This window comes from Mobula birostris, chromosome 6, assembly GCF_030028105.1.
Source record: "Mobula birostris isolate sMobBir1 chromosome 6, sMobBir1.hap1, whole genome shotgun sequence".
Lineage (NCBI taxonomy): Eukaryota > Metazoa > Chordata > Chondrichthyes > Myliobatiformes > Myliobatidae > Mobula > Mobula birostris.
In genome coordinates this window covers 157071007-157095954 of record NC_092375.1, presented here as the reverse complement: position 1 = coordinate 157095954, position 24948 = coordinate 157071007, and the positions used below count along the sequence as shown (strand labels likewise).

The following is a 24948-nucleotide window of genomic DNA, read 5'->3' as shown; positions in this document are numbered from 1 at the left end:
GAAACTTAGGAGATAAAATGCAGAAGATGGAAATACCTGTCACCCACCTACTCCATTCCTGCTGCTTGAGTAGGGTTAAAATTAGTTCTAAGCTTTTCTTATACACTTGGCAATATTACTGCAAAGAAATATTCACCAAAATGTCTTTTTTCCCCCTAAATGAGTTAAACCCACTTGAACTCCTTCATTATAAGCAGATTTTTGATTATAAATGTGGATTTAATTGTACTGCAGTCTGATACAAAGAAATTTCAACTGTGCGTTGACAAAATGCGACAGCATAAATTTGGCTGTGTTATCAAGCCAAGCAGTCCAGCCGTGTCTTGCACGGATCAGTCCATGTTTCTTGGATTTCAGTAGAATATATTGAAAACAGGTTTAAAATGTGCCAAAGGGAATACTTGAACTTGATGAGCTGCCAGAGTTTTGTAATAACTAAAAACATTGGAGGATGAGAAATGGATCTCCATATATGCTTGCAGCAGTCTCTGCTGTCAGGCAAAATACCATGCAAACCCCCTATTAGACCATTTAGTCCTGGAGTTTTTTCTTCCAGCTTATGACATCATAGCTGATTTGCAGTGCATTTATCCTATACACCTGACTTGAGTGGGCTTTGGATTTTGTAAACAATGAATGCATGTCTGTCAGGTCAATGTCTACTTAACTCTTTCTGAACTCTTAGCATATGAGGTCAGACAGTGACTTAATGTCTATAAGTTGTTGATAGCTGAATACTTTCTTCAGGCTTATTGCCTATATGTAAACATGTATGCTTCAACAGAGTGCTGTGGCTGATGAGGATACAGTATCTGGTATGATGAAGATTTGAGGTGGGGATGAAAACAATGCAATTGTTGCTTGCCCCCAAATGCAGCAATCAAGTGGTGACTATGAATTGGAAGCCCAAAAATCTTTGTAGAAATCTTTGCTACTTACTATGCAGTACTTTGTGATGTATTTGTGCTTTCTAGTTTATGATAATAAATGAGGCTTAGGTTACTTTATTGTGCTTTTATGCTTATTACCACATCTCCTGGATACTCAGATTGGTGGGTCTGAACAACCCAGCCCATTAGAAGTAACAGGAATAGAGACCTATGTAAAATCAATAATTCAATCAATATCAATTGTAGTTTATAGAATATTGATATCAGGATCTTTTTAACATTTTAATAATCTAAGCAAGAGTATTCTCTAGGTCCAAAGTGCATGCTTCAAGCATTCAGGATTGTATAAGTTATATATTAAAAAAAGAAAACAAATCATTCTTTCATGTGTCTCTTTGGTGAGTTTGAATCATTGGTTTAAGATACAGGCTCATTAACGTTTATCCAGACATATTTTTGTTCTGGGACCTGGTCATGATTGCCAAGGCCAGCATTTATTTCTCATTCTCCAGGTAACCTTCAGCAAGTAGTGGTAAGCCTTCCCATGAAGGCATTCCATCATGTTGTTAGCTAGGGAATTCCAGGATTTAGAGTCAGTGTTCGCGAAGGACCCAAATTATATATACAGAGACCACATTAGGAGCTGATCATTCATACTCAAACGGTGTTACCTCCTCAGAACCCATACTGTTAACAAACTTTGATATTTGAACATGATCCTCTCACTCAAATTGACCCACTGATCAGAGCTTCTCAACCCCAAAGTGACTCATGTATACCTATTCTGCTTCTGTCCATTAATCAATGCATAGTTGTAAATTATCTCAAATACCATGCACTCCATAGTTTGTTTAATAATCTCATCTGGAACTACGTTCAGTGGTCTTTTGCTCCTCTAGCCTATCCACTTCAAGGTTAGACATGTTGTACATTCAGAGATGACCTTCTGCACACCACTGTTGTAATGCATAGTTATTTGAGTTACTGTTGCCTTCCTGTCAGCTTGAACCAAGCTGGTCATTCTCCTCTAACCTCTCTCATGAGCAAGGTATTCTCACCCACAGAACTGCCACTCACTAGATGTTACTTTTTTTTTTGGCTTTCATACCATTCTCTGTAAACTCTAGAGACTGCTGTGCATGAAAGTCCCAGGAGATTAGCAGCTTCTACGATACTCAAACCATCCCACCTGCCACCAACAATCATCCCATGGTCAAAATCACCTAGATCACGTTACTTCCCCAATTTAATGTTTGGACTGAACAAATACTGAACTTCTTGACCATGTCTGCATGCTTTTATGCATTTAGTTGCTGCCACATGATTGGCTGATTAGATATTTGCATTAACAAGATGAACCTAATAGAGTGGCCACTGGGTATATATCAAAGACCTTCCAGGAGTCCAAACATACAGCATCAGCTAATTCACCTTCATCTGCCTGTGAGTTATAATCAAGAAAATTCAACAGATTTATCAACATTTCATTTTCATAAGTCAAGGCAAGATTCTTCCCAGTGCTAGGTCTGTTTCCAACTGAAAATATACATCTGATGGGAGTGATGATAGACATGCAATTGCTGCCAACCCCTATTCCCATTGACAACAGATCAAGGCAACTTCCGAGGTAGAGAGCTAAGATTCAGGGCACTAAAGTGCCCACATAAGGAGGAACACTACGATAGAAACAATTCAGAGCAAACTTCACCATATGTGTTTAAAAAGTAGGCAATGTAAAGCACAGTAAGTCCTTTCTCCCCTGGGCTACTGCAATCTTCTTGGAGCATTACATTGGGGAGATATAGAAAATACAGTTGCTGAATTTGTTAGAAATCTCTTCATGAAGCTTAATTTTTAGCTGTTGGCTGGAAACAGTCTCTTGAGCTGTGGAGCATGCTGATCAACTTTCCCACTAAATGTGCCAGATTTGCCTGCATTTTCCAGTAGGTTTTTCTGTTAATGATTTCACAGAGAAAACATGTATATCTGCTTTGTTGAGGAGACAAAAGTCAGAGTTGCATTGACAGCTGTTCACCCAAAGGAAAACTTGTGTCAGGGCATGAAGTTTAAGACTCAGTAGTTATTTGTCAGACCAGCAGGGAATTGTAACCTTGGCCTGCGCCAGAACAGCTAATGGTTTCCTGCACCATGATTAATTATTTTGTCTAATTTTTCAGCAATGATGATTTGACCAGAATTCAAAATTACAATTAAATGGCTCTATTTATTCTGCTTAATGGTAATGTTTACCATTAAAAGATATCATAAATATCAAGATACTATTGAGAAGAAGCAGTACATCATGGAGTTGAGACAAATACTGAAAATCCCACACATTGGAACAGATTTTTTTTTCCCATTTTTAATGGGCCTGTTAAAGTCTAATATTGGATTACTGGCAGGATGCTTACTTGCAGGACTGTGGGCGTATATTTAAAATCATAGCCTACTCAGAGGCAAAATATCCTGGTTTGCCTCTCATAACAAAGATGGCCAGAAATTCTGGCGTATAAGGTGTGTGTGTGAGAGTGAGTGAGAGTGAGAGTGAGAGTGAGATATTTATATTATATATATAAAAAAGAATTAATACACATTCTCACAGTGTGAGACCGGGTAAAGAGTTCCCTTCCTGGAGGGCTGCAGTGAATTAATTGTGGTTCTCTGGAAGCCCAGGGGTAGTTTTGTTCCATTCTTGCAGCTTGTACTAAAATTACTAGGTGATTTGGATTTATGACTTCAGCAATAGAACTATACCAAATAACTCACTGTTCTAAGATTATTCAGCAAACATTCTGTGCATATATGAATAAATTAGAGAAATACATAATTAAATCTACATTAATTGAATGCACATCAGAAATAAAGCGTACACTTTGACTGCAATTGATGCATGTCCTGGTGGCAGCTCTTGTCAGGAATAAACTTGACTTTGTTAAGTGGAAAACAAACAGTTTAGAGCAAGAATTTCAAAACCCATTCTGAAATGAAATACTTGGAAAATCTTAGCTCATGCTGATTACATATAGGTAATATTTAATGTGATCTTATACATTGTAATACAGCTGTTTAGGAGCTAAAGTAACTATTATGATATGCCATTCTTCATATTTAATTCAAAGTTAGTAGGTGTACAAAAAGCATAAGGTACCTGTGTGAGCTTTGGAAATGTTGCAAAGAGTAGCTGCAGGAACAAAGTTCTTATTTTACATGGAGGGTGGTAGGTGCATTGGTCACACTGCTCGGAAAGTGGTAGAAATGGATACAACAGCAATGTTTCAAATTTTAAAGCCGATGCATGAATGAGCAGGGAATATAGCAGGGGCTTCCAATCTTTTTTAAGCTATGCACCCAATACCATTAAGTAAGGGGTCTGTGAACCCCAGGTTGGGAACCCCTGGAATGGAGGCTTACTGATCCAATGGAAGCTGATAGGATTCATTTAGATTGACAACATGTCAGTGCAGACATCAGGAACCAAAGGGCTTGTTTAATGTTTTATATTCCATGCCATGTCCACACCTACTCACTTCACCTGTCTATATCTTCCTGAAGAGTATCTGCTTCCTCAAAACCCAAAAGGACATCCAGTTTTGATAATCAGCCAACCTGGATACATTGCATTTGGTTCCCTCGCCAAATTAAGAATAATTGCCATCCTTTCATAGCAGTCATAGAGTCCATTCTCACGTACGGATGTGAGACGTGGACACTCACCAAGACAATGCAAAAGTCTCTAGATGGTTGCTATACACGAGTGCTCCGGATGGCTCTTGCCGTGAGTTGGCAACAGCACATGGCAACATCGAGCTGTATGCCGACCTACTGATGCTCACCATTAATATCGAGGCGAGAAGACTGCAACTAGCGGGGTGCACTGTCTATGCCACCCCGAGCTACCTGCCAGCCTAGTCATCATATGGGAGCCCAAGCACGGGAGGATGAACCCTGGGTGCCCTCCCAAGACTATGGTCAATACGCTCCTAGAAGACAGCAGCACAGCTAATGTAAATGAACTGAACACATTGATGAGGGAGAGGGAGAAGTGGCCCACCGCTCGCCCCTTAGGCCTGAGTCGTGGTAGTAGTAGTAGCAACAGCAGCAGCAGATGTAGCCATCTCTGCCATCAACTTTGAACAATAGGTTAATATGAAATAGAATCTACTTAAGATTTTGATTGATGCCAAAATACAAATTAATTGGGAAGAGTGGGGAGGCTTAAGCTCAACAGGCTTGGATGACGCAAGTATCTGGCAAGTTTTTTTCTTTATTCATTAGTGCATAATTAGAGCAGTGGGAAGGGCTCCAGGGCCTCTGTTGTGCTCTTTCTGTGAGATGTGGGAATTCTGTGAGACCTCCAACCTCCTGAATAACCATATCTGCAGCTCCTCGGAAAACGGGTCAAGGAACTGGAGCTGCAGCTCGATGACCTTTGGCTCATACAGGAGAATAAGGAGGTGATAAATAGGAGCTAGAGGGGGATAGTCACCCCTAAGTTGCAGGAGGCAGCTATCGGGGTGAATGTCAAAAGTGGGAAAGGAAATGGGCAGCTAGTGCAGAAAAGCCCTGTGGCCATTCCCCTCAATACAGTAATAAATATACTGTTTTGGATACTATTGAGGGGAATGACCTACCGGGGAGCTGCTGTGACTGGGTCTCTGAGGCAGAGTCTGGTGCTGTGGCTCAAAAGAGAAGAGAGGAGAAGACTGCAGTAGTAATATGAGATTCCATAGTTAGAAGAACAGCGAGAGATGATGTGGATGCAATGGAGACATCAGGATTTTATGTTGCCTTCCAGGTGCCAGGGTGAGGAATGACTCAAATCAGGTCCATGGCATTCTAAAGGGGGAGGGGAGCAGCCAGAAATCTTGAAACATATTAGCACCAATGGCACAGGAGAAGGGAGGAGGTTCTAAAGAGAGAAATTTAGGAATTTAGGTAGAAAGCTGAAAAGCAGGACCTCCAGAGTGGTAATCTCAGGTTTGCTGTCTGTGCCGCACACCAGTGAGGGCAAGAATAGGATGATTTGGCAGATGAACGTGTGGCTGAGGAACTGGTGCAGGGAGCAGGGGTTCAGATTTTCTGGATTATTGGGATCTCTTCGGGGGAAGGTATGACCTGTACAAAAGGGATGGGTTACACCTGAAACACGAAGGGGACCAATATCCTTGTGGACAGTTTTGCTGGAGCTGTTCAGCAGGGGGATGGGAACCAGAGTGATAGGGCTGAGGATGGTGCAGTTGGTATACAGGCTCATGCAGTGTGTGGAGAGACTGTCAGGAAGAACAAGAAAAATTCTGTCAGAGTTGCAGTGTATCTTGGGGACAAAATCAAAAAGGGTGTTGGATACAGGACAGATGGTGTTATATTTGAATGAACACAGTACATGGAATAAGATGGATGCTCTTGCAACGCTATTAGAGATTGGCAGGAATTACTTTGTGGGCATCACTGAATCATGGCTGAAAGAAGATTATTGTTGGGAGCTTAATGTTCAAGGATACACAGTGCATCAAAAGGATAGGCTGGTAGGTGGGGTAGTGCTGTTGATTTAAAAAAAAAATCAAATCCTTAGAGAGGTGACATAGGATTGGAAAATGTAGAATCCTTATAGCTAGGGTTAAGAAACTGCAAGGGTAGAAAGACCCTGATAGCAGTTATATCAGTCAGTCAGTGGGTGTCGTCCCGAATCCGGGGTTGGTGGCTATGCACCTCCATCTTCTTCAATCTTGCGCTCTTTTTCTGGCCTCAGCATAATTCAACCCAGTCCATTGCCTCATATTAGCAAACCAAGTGGTTCGCTGCCTTCCTCTTTCCCTCTTTCCTTCTATAATCCCTTTCAATAACAATTTCTGCAGTCCACCACCTCTTAACAAGTGCCTGGCATATTCCAGCTTCCTTTTCTGCACATTCTTCTATACTGGCCTCCAAATAGTAGCCAGGACCTGGACTACAAATTAAAACAGAGGATAGAAAAGACATATAAAAAGAGCTATGTTACAATAGTCATGGGGGATTTCAATATGTAGGTAGGTTGGGAAAATTAGGCTGGTGCTGGATTCCAAGAGAGAAAATTTGTAGAATTCCTATGAGATGGCTTTTTAGAGCAGCTTGTAGTTGGAGGATCAGCTATTCTGGATCGAGTGTTACGTGATGAACCAGATTTGATTAGGGATGCTAAGGTAAAGGAATGCCAAGGAAGCAGTGATCGTAATACAATAAAATTCACCCTGCAATTTGAGACAGAGAAGCTAAAATCAGATGTATCAGTTTACAGTGGAGCAAAGGGAATCACAGAGACACGAGAGGGGAGCTGACCAAAGTTGATTGGAAGGAGGCACTATCAGGGATGACAGCAGAACAGCAATAGCTGCTGATCCTGAGGGAAACTTGGAAGACACAGGAAAAATACATCTCAAAGAAGTCATAGCATACTAAAGGCAGGACTACACAACCTTGACTGACAAGGATGTCAAAAACAATATAAAAGCAAAAGAGAGGGCATAATATAGATTTAAAAAATTGAGGTTACAGGTTTGGAAAGCTTTTAAAAACCAATAGAAGACAACTAAAAAAGCCTCAAGGAGGGAAAAGATTAAACATGAAGGTAAGCTAGCCAATAATATCAAAGAGGATACTAAAGATTTTTATTTCCAGATATATAAAGAGTAAAAGAGAGGCAAGAGTAGATATTGGAGTGCTGGAAAATGATGCTGGAGCGGTAGTAATGGGGAGATAAAGATGGCGGATGAAATTAATAAGTATTTGCCATCAGTCTTCACTGTGGAAGACACTAGCAGTATGCCAGAAGCAAGAGTGTCAGAAGGCAGAAATAAATGCAGTTACTATTACCAAGAAGAACATGCTTGGGACGCTTTAAGGTTTGAAGGAATGTAAGTCACCTGGACAAGATGAACTATCATCTCAGAGTTTGAGAAACGTAGCTGAAGAGATTATGGAGGCATTAATAATGATCTTTCAAGAATCACCAGATTTTGGCATGATTCCAGAGGACTGGAAAATTGCAAATGTCTCTCCTCTCTTCAAGAAGGGAGAGAGACAGAAGAAAGGAAATTACATGCCAGTTAGCCTGACCTCAGTGAATGGGAAGATATTGGAGTCTATTATTAAGCATAATGTTTCAGGGTACTTGGAGGCACATGATAAAATAGGCCAAAGTCAGCATGGTTTCTTCAAGGGAAAATCTTGCCTGACAAATCTGTTGAAATTGTTTGTAGAAATAACAAGGCTAGCCTAGCATCATATTTCACCTTTTTGCTCCTTATGTCTTTTTTAGTTGCATTCTGTAATGATAATAATATAAAGTTGCTGACCCTCTCGATCTCTGATCCCCCGATGAACACCGGCTCATGGACCTCTGGTATGGAGTATCGTGAGCAGCTTTAGGCCCCTAATCTAAGAAAATATGTGCTGGCATTGGAGAGGGTTAAGAGGAGGTTCACAAGAATGAAAGGGTTAACATAAGGAGCACTTGATGGTTCTGGGCTTGTACATGGTGGAGTTTAGAAGAATGAGTGGGAACCTCATTGAAACCCATCAAATATTGAAAGGCCTAGATAGAGTGGATGTGGGGAGGATGTTTCCTATAATGGCGGAGTTTAGGACAAGAGGACACAGCCACAGAACAGAGGGAAGTCCATTTAGAACAGAGATGAGGAGGAATTTCTTTAGCCAGAGGGTGGTGAACCTGTGGAATTCATTGCAACAGGTGGCGGTGGAAGCGAGGACATTGAGTGTTTTTAAGAGGTTGAAAGGTTCTTGATTAGTCAGGGCATAAAAGGTTATGGGAAGAAGGCAGGAGAATGGGGTTGAGAAGGAAATGGATCAGCCATGATAAAAATGCGGAGAGAATCGATGGGCCTCATGACCTAATTCTGCTCCTGTGTCTGATGGTCTAACTCTGTAAATAAAACATTAGATCAATTGGATGCTTGGTCACATTAAGAAGAGCATTTAAAGTGCAAAGTGCAATTCTGCTGCAATGCCCAGTGGCCAGAGTAGCTTGTAATATGATTTTACACGACCTGCTGGAATTCCAATTGGTTCGATTCATTTTTGAGCTACAGAGTGCAATTTGTTTCAATATATATCAGCTGCTACTTTATAATAATATCACTGTAAACTACATGGCACAACTGACTTATTCTTTCCTGAGGCTGGTATAATGGCAAACAGAGTTTATTGTGGTTTGTAACAAGTCAATCCAGCCAGCCAAGATCTCAGGATAAGTTAATAATGTGCATTCAGTTCTCATGTATATTCAATAACCTTTTCACATTTCTCAGGGATTTGTTAAGAATTCAGTTATAAAATGTTATGAAGAAAAATACAATCAATGTATACACAGTAGGATTCCATACAGGCTACTGGAAAAATGCCCAAATAAATGGGTGTCATGGGTCATTGTTTGTTGTCTTTATGTCTGTAGTGCTGGAAAGCATGGGTTACGTTTGCAGTAAGTTTGGGCTTTTTCACACCAATGAAGGGAATACACACAACCTGTTTCACAGAGATCTTAGATTCAAGAGAAGTTTATAGCCACTCAACCCATGATGTATGTACCTGGTAGAAAGAGCCACATGGCATAACCCTACATTTCCACAATTTCTCCCCAGCCCTTGATACTATAAATTTTCAAGTACTGCATAAATGTGATGAAAGTTTCTGACTCTATAGACCTTTCTGACATCGATTACTAGACTCCTGCTACTCTTTGAGGTACCCTATTATCCTAAGATGTTTTGTACCCATCTAAAAACACTGCTGTTTGACCCCGCCTCTAAAGGAAATAGGTTTGCACTATTTCATCTCTCCAAGTCAAGTCTCCATTAAGTTTCTTCTTTTCCAAAGAAAATATACCTATCAGATCTAACCTTTTCTCACAGTTGCAATTTTCCATTCTGGCAAGAGTCATGGATCTTCTCTGCATCTTCTCCAACACAACTGTTTCTTACCTGAACAGCAGCTAGTTCTGTCATAACATCTCTTCTGATAGGCCTTGATCAAAGAATTAAAGCATCCTTTGTGCATTTTAAAACATTTATTGGCCCTCAAAAATCTGTGGAAGTGCACCTCATGGAGTTCCTCCAAGGTATTTTAACAATTATTGCACTTTCCCAAATGCTTTATCTTACACTTTTCTGCCCAACTAACCAGACATTACAGGATATTCCAGAGTTATGAAATTATATACATCAGGCAGTAGTTAACCAGTTTTCCAAAAAAAACTGTTCACTGTTTTAACTTTTACAAATATGTAAAGGCCATTAAAACCAGTCATTGGGTGGGCGAGGAGAGGGAAACATTTTGATTCTGAGTCATTGCAACAGCACAGGGGAAGACAATGGATGAATGATTGGCCCTCATTGAAATCCTCATTATGAGACCAGGAAAGGCAATAAATAGCATCTTTTGTGGTAACACTTTGTTAATGATATACCTCTGCCACACCATTTAATACAGTTCTGAACATGCCTGTTCTATGACTGGCTGTTTGTACATTCCAGAAACTCACCCTGTAACAAAAGTATTTCTTTTTTGATTTTGGATGTCTGGTATGTGCCTAAAACCCCTTAGAACAGCCACAAGTATTTGACTGTTCAAAGTTGTTCTATGGATTGGAATGCGCTCCCATTCTAAACATGTAATTCTGCATGTCGATGTTATGAAGGCAACATTTATAGCATTTGAAACTGTTGTTAATTGATTATATTGTCTTTGTGCTTAAATTGTATAAAATATTACTGTTTTGTGGGGAGGGGAGAAACTGATTCTGCAGAAAAGAACCTTTATATTTACCAGCTTTAGTGTCTCCAGTGACTTAGTTCACAGTCACAACACCAGGTCATCTAAACCTCCCTGCAGTCTGAAGTTTTTCTTCTCACTGACAACCGCAGAGTTAATTTTGTATCATCTGCATATATTATATTTGCTATTAATTTAAATAATTACCATGTATTACGAAACTAAGGAATTGCTTATTGAGCAATATTAAATCCTATTGGTAACAGCCTTCCAGTTACATGATTACCTGTCACCTATTGCACTTTTGTTCCTGCCACTAGACCAAGTCTGATTCCAATTTGTCAGTCTCCCTTGGATCCCAGATGTCTTTACGTTTTGACCCATCTGCCACTTAAACTTTTTACAAGAGCCTTCTTAAAATCCACATAGATTTCACAAATGCACTGTTCTCATCAACCCCCACCTCGTTGTCAAATACTCAGTAGGTTTTCATTAAAGTCCTTATTATAAGTTCCTCAGGAGCTGCACCATCTTAAATGATCGGTTATATTGTTCTTCAGAATATTTTCCAATAGCACATAAATCTGATAAGATGGCGACAGCTCAGAAGCAGAGGCCTCTATGGGGGCCATCCAAAGCTGTTGTCTTTTTTAAAATGTTTTTTTTTTAACCATTGCAAGACCCCACTGGGCATTAAGAACTTCAGGTACTGCAGGTCTACCCTCTCAGTGAGTTGCTCTTTGGTGGAGGGGCTGGACTTGGTACAGACCCTGTTGCTGCCTGATACAGAGAGGCATCAGAGTCAGTGCACAAAGGTTGTGTGCAGTCTAACAGCAGGTGATTGCCTTAGTCATTTCTCTGTGATTACAAGAACCTGTTGGACATTGCTAATGCGGATTGTGCAAGTCCAGTTCACTAGTTTATTGACGGGACAGCTGCACGGTTTCTGTTGTAGCTCTGATTTGGCCTCAAGTCATGGTGTCGCCCATTTGCAGCCACCCAGGAGAGGGGCCAGAGGCAGCGTGGTGCATCACTGCTGCCCCCTCCCCCCCCCCCGTATCCATTCAGTGGAAGACGAGCTGTATTGCCTTCTCCTGCAGACTGCTGCAGGCTTGCTTTTGCTGAGAGCATTCATGGAGTCAGGGACTTGGGCTAGGTTATATATTTTGTGTTTCTGTATACTTACTGCTTCCTTATATGTGCTATATGGGCTTTGTGTTGTGTATAGCTGTTGATACTGAGTTTTGCCCCTTAACCCCAGAGGAACACTGTTTCGTTTGGCTGTATTCATGGTTAAATAGCAATTAACCGTGAACATCACCAAAATGAAACTGACTATCCTGTAATGATTCATTTACTTCTCTTGCAGGCATTTACAGGATGAAAATGAAATACGATAGAATTTATGAAAAGCTACAGAAGGACTGACAAACACCAGTGTGCAAAACCAACAACATGAGTCCTTAAAGCACACAAGTGAGCCTATAGATCTGAGAATCAAGTGCTACATGTTGACAAGTTTTCAGTCCTCTTGGGTAGAGCTTCCACAATTCAATGCCCAGCCAGGGGATTTATCCAGCAATTACAAATTTGCTGAATTCAAATTTACCCCATTCAATATGTCAAACCTATCTAACTTGGCTCCAGTAATAACATCATACTCCCTTTTTGTAAAGGTTGTCAAAATGTTCTGCTGCACACACGGGCATGCATGTATTGAGATGTATACGCAGAGTAAGGGGCAATCCCGTACATCCCCATCTGTGGATGTGTCTGCAAATCTAACTCACTAACGAGCAGAATAACGAAGGAGCTGCACAGCTACAGACTAACATGGCTAGTGGGCCTTTACTCCTCGCCATACTCTACTACAGCTACTCAGGGAAGCAGTGTGCTCGAGTGCAGAAGCACAGTTAAGTGCACTGGTATTCGAGTTCCCTGCAGACCCACTCTCCCAATAATTCTACTTGCTAAAATTCCACCGCTGGAGAACAAACTGTATTACCTGCGCCAGCAGGAGATGAGGGGCTGCTGCACACTCATCCTGATAAAGATGTGGCTCCAGGACACCATTCCAGACTCAACCATCCAGCTAGAAGGCTTCATCTCCTTTTAGGTGGACAGAAATGCTGCAACCTCCAGCAAGATCCCCGGTAGAGGTCTATGTGTCTACATCAATAAGAACTGGTTTGTGAGAGCCTTAGTAGTAATGGCCCACTGGTCACAGCAGATAGTTTTCGAATGGTGAAGTGCAAGCCCTTCTACTTACTGAAGGAGTTTACTACCATTGTGACTATTGCCATTTACATCTCCTCCCCACTCCCCCTGATGGCATTTTTATTGTTGCTGATGACTTCAGTCACGCCAACTTAAAAACAGTCCTGTCAAAATTCTACCAGCGTGTCACCTTTGCAACCTGGGAAGAATATATTAGACCTGGTTCATACCAAAGTTTGTGGAGACTACAAGGTTACCCCTGCACCCCCAGCCTTCAACTCCAATACTCAGACTACACATCCATTTTGCTAATCCCTGCATACAGACCATTGATTAAACAAGTCAAACTAGTTCACATGGAGACCAGGACCAGGCCCACTACTGTCAGGAAGCACAGAAGCAACAGGACTAGCACTGCCAGACTGGGTAACAGTTTCTTCCCTCAGACTGTCAGACCAGTGGTACCCTTGCCACCACTGAGGTCTCATCACTAAGACAGCGACCTGTTTACTGTACAGTATACTGTTTACCCGTGATGCATACCACATGCATTTTGAATTATTTTATTAAATTATTTATAGTAACATTTTGGTTTGTGCACTGTTGTGATATATGTTTTGAGGATGCACCATGGTCTGGAGACCATCATTTCGTTGGGTTGGATATGTACAGGCAGATGACAATAAACTTGCAAACACGGGGAAATCTGCAGATGCCGGAATTTCAAACAACACACATAAAAGTTGCTGGTGAACGCAGCAGGCCAGGCAGCATCTCTAGGAAGAGGTACAGTCAACGTTTTGGGCCGAGACCCTTCATCAGGACTAACTGAAAGAAGAGCTAGTAAGAGATTTGAAAGTGGGAGGGGGAGGGGGAGATCCAAAATGATAGAAGACAGGATGGGGAGGGATGGAGACAAGAGCTGGACAGTTGATTGGCAAAAGGGATATGAGAGGATCATGGGACGGGAGGCCTAGGGAGAAAGAAGGTGGGGGGGGGAGCCCAGAGGATGGGCAATAACGGATGGGGTACGAGGGGGAGGTGGGGCATTAATGGAAGTTAGAGAAGTCAATGTTCATGCCATCAGGTTGGAGGCTACCCAGATGGAATATAAGGGGTCGTTCCTCCAACCTGAGTGTGGCTTCATCTTGACAGTAGAGGAGGCCGTGGACAGACATATCAGAATGGGAATGGGACGTGGAATTAAAATGTGTGGCCACTGGGAGATCCTGCTTTCTCTGACGTTCCAAGGAATATTTTCTCACCATTTCCCCCACTCCTGTATACGCTGGCTGTCTCACCACTCCACCCACGGTTCTGACGCAGGGTTTCAACTTGAAACGTTAAAAATTCCATTCCACCCACAAATGTTGCTCAATCCACTGAGTTCCCTCAGCAGATTACATGTTGTGGCAGAAGATGACCGTGGAGGAAGTTGCCAGAAGGGCCAGCTCAAGGATGCATTGTCACAGATGTTCCATGACCTCAGCTGTGGTTAAAGTCAATGAATTCATCTTCTAAAGCTCCCTCCAATCAACTGACCTACCAGGCTCCTCAGTACACACCAGCACTAACCCACAGTGATGTCTGTCAAACCAGACTATCAGTTGTCCAACATCATAACACATTAGGCATCATCCAGAGCTTCACATACACATCTCACAAGTGAGGTACAACAACTGCAAATCAACTAGTGCAGACACAATGGACAAATGTATCGTGAGACATTCAAGCACACATTTCCCAGTACAACCTGTTGCAAAATCAGCATCAACAAGGACCCCTGATGGATAGTGTGCCCTGATGAAAGAACTTGCGGCTAGCGACAGGCCTTACATCATACAATATGAAGATGTTCTCTGACCTAATCTGCCTTCACAAAAATTAAACTAAATTTATTATCAAAGTACATACATTTCACCATATACTACCCTGAGATTCATTTTCTTGTGAGCATACACCGTAAATGCAAAGAAACAGACTGGAATGAATGACAATCTGCACAAATGGACAAGCATCCCACATACCAAAGACAACAAACTGTGCAAATACAAAAAGAAAACAAAATAATAATAAATAAGCAATATATAGCGAACATAAAATGAAAGGATCTTGAAAGTGTGTCCATAGGTTGTGGGAGCAGCGTAGTGATGGGACAAATGAAGTTGAGTGAAGCTATCCCCTCTGGTTCAAGAGCCTGATGGTTGAGGGGTAATAACTGCACCCAAACCTGGTGGTGCTGTCACATCATACATTCCCCTTCCACCCACAATTACTACCTACATTCTGTATTGCTTACTAGTATCCAGCCCCCAGATCCCACCCAACAGTCTATGGCATGGTTATTGTGCCTTCTTCATTCCAGGCTGCTAGGGACTCCAAAATATCAGAGAGAAGTTATTTATCAAATGCATGAAGATGAAGTCTCCAGCATGTGTTTGAAAGAACTTGTGGCTAGCGACAGGCCTTCCATCATACAATAGGAAGAAAGGTGCATAGAATTTAGAAAACAGTTTAAAATCAGGTTCATCATGCTGTGGTCACTGGGTGGGAATGGATTGCCAGCAGAGTTCTAGGTCCTTCAAAGTCAATAGCTCTGCTACATTCAATAGAAGGTAGGTCAGGGGCATGCACAATGAACTTCCTCGTGAACTGATAAGCCTGCCTGCAAATATCAAGGAGCATGGAAGTTTCTAGAACATGGCACAGGAATAATCTGGTGCAGGACAGTAACTCTATTAGCTCACTTGTAAACTCAGCCACTCTGCAACACCTGCTGACAAACACCTCAACTATTTCAGCAGAATCAGAAGGCTCCACTGACTGAAGAAAGCAGAGAAACCTCATTTTGCTGTAACCTTTGACTCTAGATACCAATGGCTTATGGGTACCGCTCCAGCCCAATGACTGTCCTTCAACATATTACAGGGATTCCCAGAGCTCTGAGAAGGAATGGTTCCATGAGCAAAGCTCCCATGTCCCCTCTCAGGATGACAATATTCACAATCAGTATAATCACTCTGCCTGTGGCCTTTAATGCACTTAAGACATTCAATTCTGTCTCATATACAAAGAAATAAGTTCCTGCCCAACATAGATCCTCTTGTCCCTGAGCTAGTCCAGAAAGTCGTCCAAGGCAATTGAAGGCTTCTGCACTGAGAGTAAGCAGCCTAACACAAAACACATTGCCACTATGACTGATTCTGTAAAAATGTTAACTAAACAATCTCATCTTTGATTCTGTTGCACTCCCATGCTGGGTTAAGGGAACATAAACTAAGATAAGACTGTTTGGTTAACATTTTTTCATAATAATCTGCTGTAGCTTGGGAAGTTACATCTTTTCCAGGGGTTTTTCCTCAGGGATGAAGAACAGGGCAGAGGAGAGTGAGGTGGGGAAGGATGGGGAGGGTGATGACTGAGGGAAAAGACAGGAGATGAGTATCTCCAAGAAGATGATATTGCACTTCTGTATGGAAGTACAAACTGGAGAAGAAATACCATCTTCAAGGGGTGTGCTTTCTCATTAACAACAAGCTAGTCTTGCAATGCAGCAACCTATCCTTTTGAGAAAGCCAATGTCTCACAATCCTCAAGGTCACTCTTACATTGAACCATAGCAGATTATGGTCACTAGATCATACACCTCAATCATGAAAGTTATGAATGAGAGCACAGAGAAATTTCTTTGGAGCAGGTGGAAGCCAAGCAAAATGGCAGAAGTTGTCCTACCCTCCAACTCCACTGCCCTGTCAAACACCTCCTTCCCCAGCTGTGGCAGACTCTGCACGCCTACATTCATCCAAATAGACATTCAACAACTGACAGAATTAGAATGAAAGGACATCACCCTGAACCCGAAAGAATGCAAATTGGACACATGGAGCCAAAACAAGTACATTACATAGCTGTTTTCTTCTTGTCACCATCATCTTTTCAAATAGGATCTCATTTGAAAAAAAAGGCATATCTATCAATAGAGAATGCACGACATGGACAGTTTGTGAAACAAGGTTTGAATCCACAGCCAGCTGACGCAATGGAGGCAAAAGTGTTACTAATGAAGCCAAGCTGAATAACTAGGAATAACAGAGGTTTCTCAAGTTAAACTTCAGTAAAAAAAAAATTTTAAATGAAAATTCACATAAATTATCTGGCATAGAAAACAAAGCAAGTCAGTCAAGAGAGTTATTTTCTCTGTAACAAATTCTACCATGTAATCCTTGAATTAGATCATCATTCCATTCATCTCTCTGTCAAAAAATTATTTTTGCAGAAAACTTTATACTCTGATGGATTCACAATCTTGGTACCAAATTTTGAACATCATTTAAAAAGATACACTTTTAACAGAAATTCACAGCAATAATGATTGGAAATTAAGATTATTAAGCAATGTATTTCTCAGCAAACGCACAAGTGATGGCAAAAGCATGGCGTGTTAAGGTTTTTCCATCAATTGGACATCTTTGCAGAAGTTTATAATTCAGGAGCATCATCCTTGGAGTTACTTGGAATGAAAGATAATATGTGAAAACTGGGGAGATTTGAACGGTGAATGCACTGTACTGCTTAAATAAAGAGAGTTAGGAATAGATACTTATACTAACCTTGGCACCAGGCTGTCCTGGGAAACCTGGAGCACCCATTATCCCAATAGTACCCTATAAAAGCAAACATAATTATACATTACTGCAAAATATATCAGACTAGAAGATTCAATGAAAGTTTGTGAGTTCCTAAGTCTCCTTTCAGTAGCTTGAGGAGAGCTATGTAGGTGCTCTCAGTACTACATGCTTAATTTTCCGGCAATCAAGGAGTATTATGCATTAATGTATTTCCACTTTGTGATTGTAATTAAAGGAACCCTTTCCGAAATTCACTTAAAGTTTGGAAATGATACCTTTAATTACAATCATAAAACGGAGAGCCAACTCAAATAATTCTACAATGAATTGTGGTGGGAAAAACACAAGTTACCAATGGATCAATTTGTTCACTAACTAATATTTACTTGATTCCTCATAGCACCAAACCAGGAAAGGGTAGAAATAAAAATATTTTAAAATACACAAGGTTGTTTGTTTGCTAGCAACTATTTTGAGAATTGAAACCTAGTACAGAAAATGGCAAACAGCCCTAGGTACTTCAGCAAATCAATAACAAGTCTAATGAACATGCAGTAGGTGTACACGCTATTAAACCATCTGGCTTGCTTTGACATCGGGAGTTCAAAAAAATTATGGAAGAGTTCTAGTTGTGGTATTTGACCCATCATCTATAACAGATGCATTACCAATATATAAAGTATGATTCTTCTTTCCTCTATTTCACCTTAAATGCGATTTGCAAGCAAATTGTATCCAGATGAGCAACTTGCTGTGCAAAAAGGGACATGATATAGATGAGGTGACCAATAGCCCTTTTGTTTTAGCCTTCCCTGGGTAAACCAGAAACTTGGAAGTAATATGGAGAAACCATCGCAAATGGAGACAATACCAGCAATGGCGCAATCAATATAAAGTATCACTTACCGGGGCACCTGTCAAACCAGGCGCACCAATAGCACCACGAGCACCCTGTGGACAACAAAAGAAAACACTTCAGAAAGAGGAATTTATCCATCATCTGTTTATATGTTTTCTATGTATCTATTCTTATGCCTCTGTGCACGCGCTTCCTGTCTCTGCAAATTAATTTTCAGTTTGCCAGGTATTTGTAAATTTTCTTCTTCATTTGAAATATTTAAACTTCATATTAATGAAGTGATTCATTCATTTTGCCCTGAGGATCGCCACACTTCAATGTAGATATTGATTCACTTTTCATTTGCTTCCCACAACTAACCCCCGCCACCCCAGAGAAATTTGGAATGTGCAAAGTAAGGGATAGAGTGAAATATAACTTACTAAAAATATTGCTCACAATAACATAATTACATATATCTGATGAAGTAACTTCTGCATCTTTTGATACTTTCTTTGAGGAGTTTTTTGGAATCTCAGTCTTGCCCAGTGAATCCTCAGCTCACTCAGGGTAATGGTGCTGTCAGCCGAATTTAGGTTCTGCAGTTATTCAGCATGCACAGCTGTATTTAATAACACTTGGTATTTAGCTTCTAGCAGTTTTTACTTTATTTCTTTAAAAGAAAGCTACAAATATTAGCTTTTGAGTATATTTCTTCAGGCTGAGATCTAAATTATATCTGTGTCCTTTCGTAAGTATTTCCTCTCTAACATTTGATCTTGTCCTCCTATATGTAATGCCAAGGCAGATCCACTAGCTTGTGAGGAAAAAAAAATTACTAATGATTTGGCTTTGTATTGCATTAAAGGTGAATGCATGCTATATAGTTTAGCCTCACATTTAGTCAAAATGCCTGATAAAAATTATTTCTATATAAACGTGTCGGGAAATGATTATGAAGTTAAGTGTTTATGTACACTGGCTTCACATTTGCTTATGGAAGCCAGATTTACAGCCTATCTGATCAAGTAGACAGCATAATCCCTGACAAATGCTAAAAGCTCTGAGCTTTCGATAATTCCTTTCATTGTTTGGATAAATCTTTAAAAGAAAGGTTTCTGTCTGAAACAGAGAGAGAGGAGGATTCACGTTTTGGAAGGATGAGATTAATAGATCTGAAGGACCCAATTGAAAAGCTTATTTGCTGTGAATCAGAAAGTGAACACAGAAGGTCTTGCTCATGTCACTATTTGCAAAACTGTAGATCTTTGTGATATGAGCACTTCAATGATTAAGATTAAGGGAATAATTTAAAGTATTCTGTGGAGAACCAGGCTAAAGCATTAACTTCAGAGCAGGTGCTGAGAAGATAGATGCTGACAGGAAAGTCGTCTGAATTAACTTTTCTGGCTAGAGCTCAGCAGCTTGTGAGGGATTTCCACTCTAACTATTGGATCAGGTCCACTAATTGAACAAACATAATGCGATTGGGAGACATGGGGAAGCAATACCTGCCAAATTGTTGGCCATGAAATAACTCAGGAAAGGCTGAACAGATGATGATAAAAGTCAAAAATATCTTTAGGTAGATACAAATTATAACAGGTAAAGCAATTAAAACAGCAGTCATAGTGCTTGCGACCCTGCAATATTCCCCATTATTTTTAGGCATCTCTGCTGAATTTCACAATTGATTATTTTTACTTGTTCATTAAATTTACTCAATGGATTTTTCTTTGGAAATATTTTAAATGCTCTTCTCTTAAATGATGAAGGAGATACATTCCAGAAATATAGGAATTAAATATAGAAAGCATCTGAAGTCCCAAAAATGTGTAATATCACTAACAACAGCTTTTGCTGCGTTAGTTGATTTTCCTCAGCTGAAGTAGACTCTTCTGGCAATAATACATTCAGGGTTCACCAAATGTGCATGCAATCTTGTGCAGAGAATCATGGGAAGTCCTGATTGTGCTTCTGGACTTTGCATGGAACTTTCATCAAACCTACACCAGATAACTGCAAGATGTTCCATTGTTTTTTTAACTTTTTAGGTGTGGGAAAGATTCAAGGCATCTTGTGGGATAACAACACAATATTAGTTAGGGCTGTGTATCTCATACTTCAGAATGTCTGTGGTATTTATAGAGTAAAACTGAATAGTGGTGAGTTGTCACTGGTAATGTGGTGGGATGCCTTTTTTAAAGTATCAATTACACAGCAAATAATAGGGAAGGGATAACGTCCATTTGACTTGTATGTTCAGTTGTTCCATGGCATGGCTACTCCTCTCAATCAGATTTCATCCTGCCTCTGCACTAGTTGAATTTCCTATTAAGTCTAATTCTATCCCTCCCCTGTGACCCACAGTGACAAATTCTGATTCTTCTGAGTGTTATTCAGTGACCTCTTTGTAACACCCTCACTGCATCCTTTACCTGCAACTTCCAATGTTTAGTAGCAAGAAACTTCCACAACCTATGGATTGACTTTCAAGGATTCTACAGCTCATATTCTCAATATTATTTGTTTATTGCTAGTTTTTAGGATTTGCAGTTTATCTTCTGCACTTTGGTTGTTTGTCCATTTTTGTTGGTGTGTAGTTCTTCATTGATTCTATTGTGTTTCTTTCTATCTGTGAATGTCTGCAAGAAAATGAATTTCAAGGTGACATGTCTTTACTTTGAACTTGAGGTCATCAAAACAAATCCTGGCTTTCATCCAGTAGGATATTTTCTGATCCCATGCACTCTTTCCTACTGTCTCCACAGTTACTACTTTATACAATCATTGACCTGTTTCATCAGTGAAATGTTGAAGCATAAATTGCTCAAGGACAAACTAAGGGAATCAACTTCATTCGATAATAAATTTAAATTGACAGCAGAAGTAGAAAAGCAATTCCAGTGATTAAAGTAAAGGAATTGACTCAGTGTTATACTCACAGGAGAACCTTGAGGACCTGGTCGCCCTCTTTCGCCTGGAAGGCCCCGAGGACCCTGTTTAAAAAAAGTGTTTAAAATATTGCCTGTACGATAATTAAATATCTATTTATCAACAAAATAACAAAGGCTTGCAAAAATAAAACACCTTCCCCCCGGCCCCCCAGCCCACCATTGTGTTCAACTCAGTTTTCAGCTGGGTTTGGTTTATTCAAAACTTGATCCTATCAAATACGGATGTAAACACATTGAATCCCCTATATTACTACAGCCATGTTAGAGAAGTTCATCACCAGCTAGAGGACAGGGTAGTGTCAGTAGAATCAGAATCAGGTTCAATATCACTGACATATGTCATGACATTTGCTGTTTTGTGGCAGCCATACAGTGCAATACATAATAAAACCACATATATATTATATATAATATAGAAAATAAAGTAAATAAGTATTGCAAAAAGAGAGCAGAAATAGTGCGGTGGTGTTCATGGGTTGTTCCATTGTCTATTTGGAAATCAAATGGCAGAGGAAGAGAAGCTATTCCCAAAGTGTGTTTTTCTCCCTCTCTCTCCCTCACCTCCCCCCCCCCCCCCGGGTACCTCCTCCCTGATGGAAGCAATGAGAAGTGGGCATGTCCGGGGTGAAGCGGGTCCTTAATGATGGATGCCACCTTTCTGCAGGCATCAACTTTCAAAGGTGTCCTTGACGCGAGGGAGGCTGGTGTCCATCATGGAGCTGGCCGAGTTTACAACACTTGCCCGTGGGACAAGCTGATTCTGGCTGCTGTCCTCTGCCAGTTGACTTCTAATGAGAGTGCCTTTCTTTACTTGCAGCTGCATTTCCAGCTTCACAGCTGTTTATATGCATTTCAGTTGGCATTCACTATCTAGAATCAAATTCCTGATGGGGGTGGATGGGTCAGGTGGGGGGGAGGGGGTGATTAACCTGACATGCAACATAAAATGAGCAAGAACTCTGGAGAATTGTCTTTGATTTTCCTTACACTATTTCTACTGTTAAAAAAATATTGAAAATTTCTGAATAAATTACTGCTTACCATATTCATCAGTTATTTTATCCGTCCATTCTATTAAAGTTAACATTTTTTTTCCAGTGAACTAATTTTTACTCAGCACAAATTGATTTAGCAGTGGAAGTCTACTTCAAATAGTTCATACAAATCTCTTTGTTATCACATCTTGGACAAGGTTTCCCATTAGGTTGTAGTTAGACGTTATAAAGCTTCAGAAACTACTGCATGTCAATAAATACATTTACCCAAATGCACACTTAAAATGTACAACTATTAGATTACTGAAAATATACCATACTTGAAGATGCTATATTCTCACAATAATGAACATTTAAAACAATATTTTAAATAAATTAGGATATTCTACTATTTAATTTCAAGCAGAAAATTTATTGTTATGAAGATCAGTGAAATGAGCTAAATAAATTATGTTTAGAGATTTATTAATTATTGGTTACTAACTAGACCATAAGACATAGGAGTAAAATTAGGCCATTTTGCTCTGCCATTTCATCATGGCGGATCCATTTTCCTCTCAGCCCTAATCTCCTGCTTTCTCCCCGATTTCCTTCATGCCCTGACCACTTATCAACCTGTCTTAAATATACTTACAGACTTGGCCTCCATGGCTGCTTGTGGCAATGAATTCCACAGATTCGCCACTCTCTGGCTAAAGAAATTCCTCCCCATCTCAGTTCTAAGATGACACCCCTCTATTCTGAGGCTGTCCCCTCTGGTCTTAGACCCTCCCACCATAGGAAACATCCTCTCCACATCCACTCTATCAAGGCCTTTCACCATTTAATCAGCTTCAATGAGATCACCACTCATTCTTCTGTATTCCAGTGAATACAAGGCCCAAAGCCATCAAACGCTCTTCATATGACAAGTTGTTCAAACCTGGAACTATTTTCATGAAGCTCATATGAACGCTCTACAGTTTCAGCACATCCTTTCTAAGATAAACGGCCCAAAACAGCTAATAATACTCCAAGTGAGGTCTCAACAGTGCTTTATAAAGTTTAAACGTCACATCCTTGCTTTTATATGCAAGTCCTCTTGAAATGAATGCCAAAATTGCATTTGCCTTCCTCACCACGGACTCAACCCGCAAATGAGGTTTTAGGCCATCCTGCACAAGGAGTACTAAGACTTTCTTTACTGATATAGCTTCTCAATACATTTTTATTTGTTAGAATATTCTAACATTTATGAAAGAAAGATTTACTTCTGTCTTAAATAATGATGTGAATTATTTATACCAATCCCCATTAACTTCTGCCTCTTCTATCCCATTATACTGTGATAAACAGATAGGGTATAGCACTATTTTGAAAGGTGTCTTTGGAAATCCTCCCCTCATGACACCTCCTTGATTTTGTTAACCTCTTTTGTTACTTCCATTTTATGTCTCATTATTTTCATAACATTTGTTTTAAATGCTGTTTTTTTTTTTTTAAACCACAATCTGTATTCATTCCTGGTGTCCTGTGTACCAAAAACCATTTCATTTTTAATTGCATTGATTCATTCTGATCCATTGTTAATTTTACAATTTATAATTAAGATGACAATGTTTCTTTTCAATTCATTTAGCCCAGTCCTCAACTTTATAAAACATGTTTAGGTTTAATCAGATGGTTTTATTTTCGTGGGCAATTCCCAGCAGACCACTTACCAAAGACCCTGGAGTTCCAATTGCACCGACAGAACCATGGTCACCCTAGAGCAGGTGTAGAAAAGAGGATCACACAACATTACTTGTTAAACAGCTATTGATATAAACACAACCATGAGCTAGATTTCCATAATGAGGCAATTGAATGGAAAGTGCAACATTTGCATTTAAAACTAGAACCAAATACATCTCCATTAATAACTTTTTGATCACAAGATGAAAATAGTGGGTGTCAATGTAAGCTGCAGTAATATAACCAGTTGACAGTTGAATACAAGTTTTTATTGACAAAGTGCACTTATGTATTCACCCTGGAAATACTAAAATAGCTGCCTATGCTTTTAAGAGAAAATGGTGATGTCATAATGCACGTGTGGACTAGAAAGAAGCGTAACAATGTTCTAGAATGACGTTGAGTGCTAATCGTATGATGAGGAAATATTTTCACGAGGAAAGTATCGGCATTGAGTAGCTGGTTGCGCAAAGTTGCTTATCAACCTTGTAATCTAGTCTTTCTAGTAATTTAACTACAAGGCAATATACCATAAAAGTTCTTATAAAAGTTTATTTTTGTTGTTCTTTAATGTTTCGTGACCAAGTATGAACGTAACGGAGTAATGTGAATGTGTTAATCTCTGTTCATGTAGCGTGAGTGAGGAGAACTCGTTTCAAGGTCCATCCTGGATGTGTTTGGAAGTTAAGCACATGTGCACCAAATTTAGTTAAGGTGAGATGTATTTATGCACATTTTTGATGTTGTGTATAAGGTACAGGGCTGGTGGGATTCTAAAGTTGTTTGCATTGTTTTTTTAGAATTGCTACTATGCATATGTAACAAGGGTGTGGACAGAAATTAAGCAGAAATTGTAACGGCAGGAACTGTGTTTTTTTAAAATTCATTTTGTTATTTTTATTTTGATACCCTCTTTCTGCATTAAAACATCTAAAAAATGAATTAAAG

General features: G+C 40.0%; 1 protein-coding gene across 2 annotated transcripts in view; it reads right to left on the bottom strand.

Moving 5' to 3' along the window:
- LOC140199504 (uncharacterized) overlaps positions 1 to 24948 on the bottom strand; it is a 288437-nt gene that overhangs the window by 96618 nt on the left and 166871 nt on the right. For both annotated transcript variants that reach the window (XM_072261701.1, XM_072261702.1), the window contains exons 15-18: positions 23988 to 24032; positions 21281 to 21334; positions 18404 to 18448; positions 17480 to 17533 (exon numbers count right to left, since the gene is read on the bottom strand). In XM_072261701.1, coding sequence (XP_072117802.1) covers positions 17480 to 17533; positions 18404 to 18448; positions 21281 to 21334; positions 23988 to 24032 — 198 coding nt within the window. The remainder of the gene's footprint in view (positions 1 to 17479; positions 17534 to 18403; positions 18449 to 21280; positions 21335 to 23987; positions 24033 to 24948) is intronic.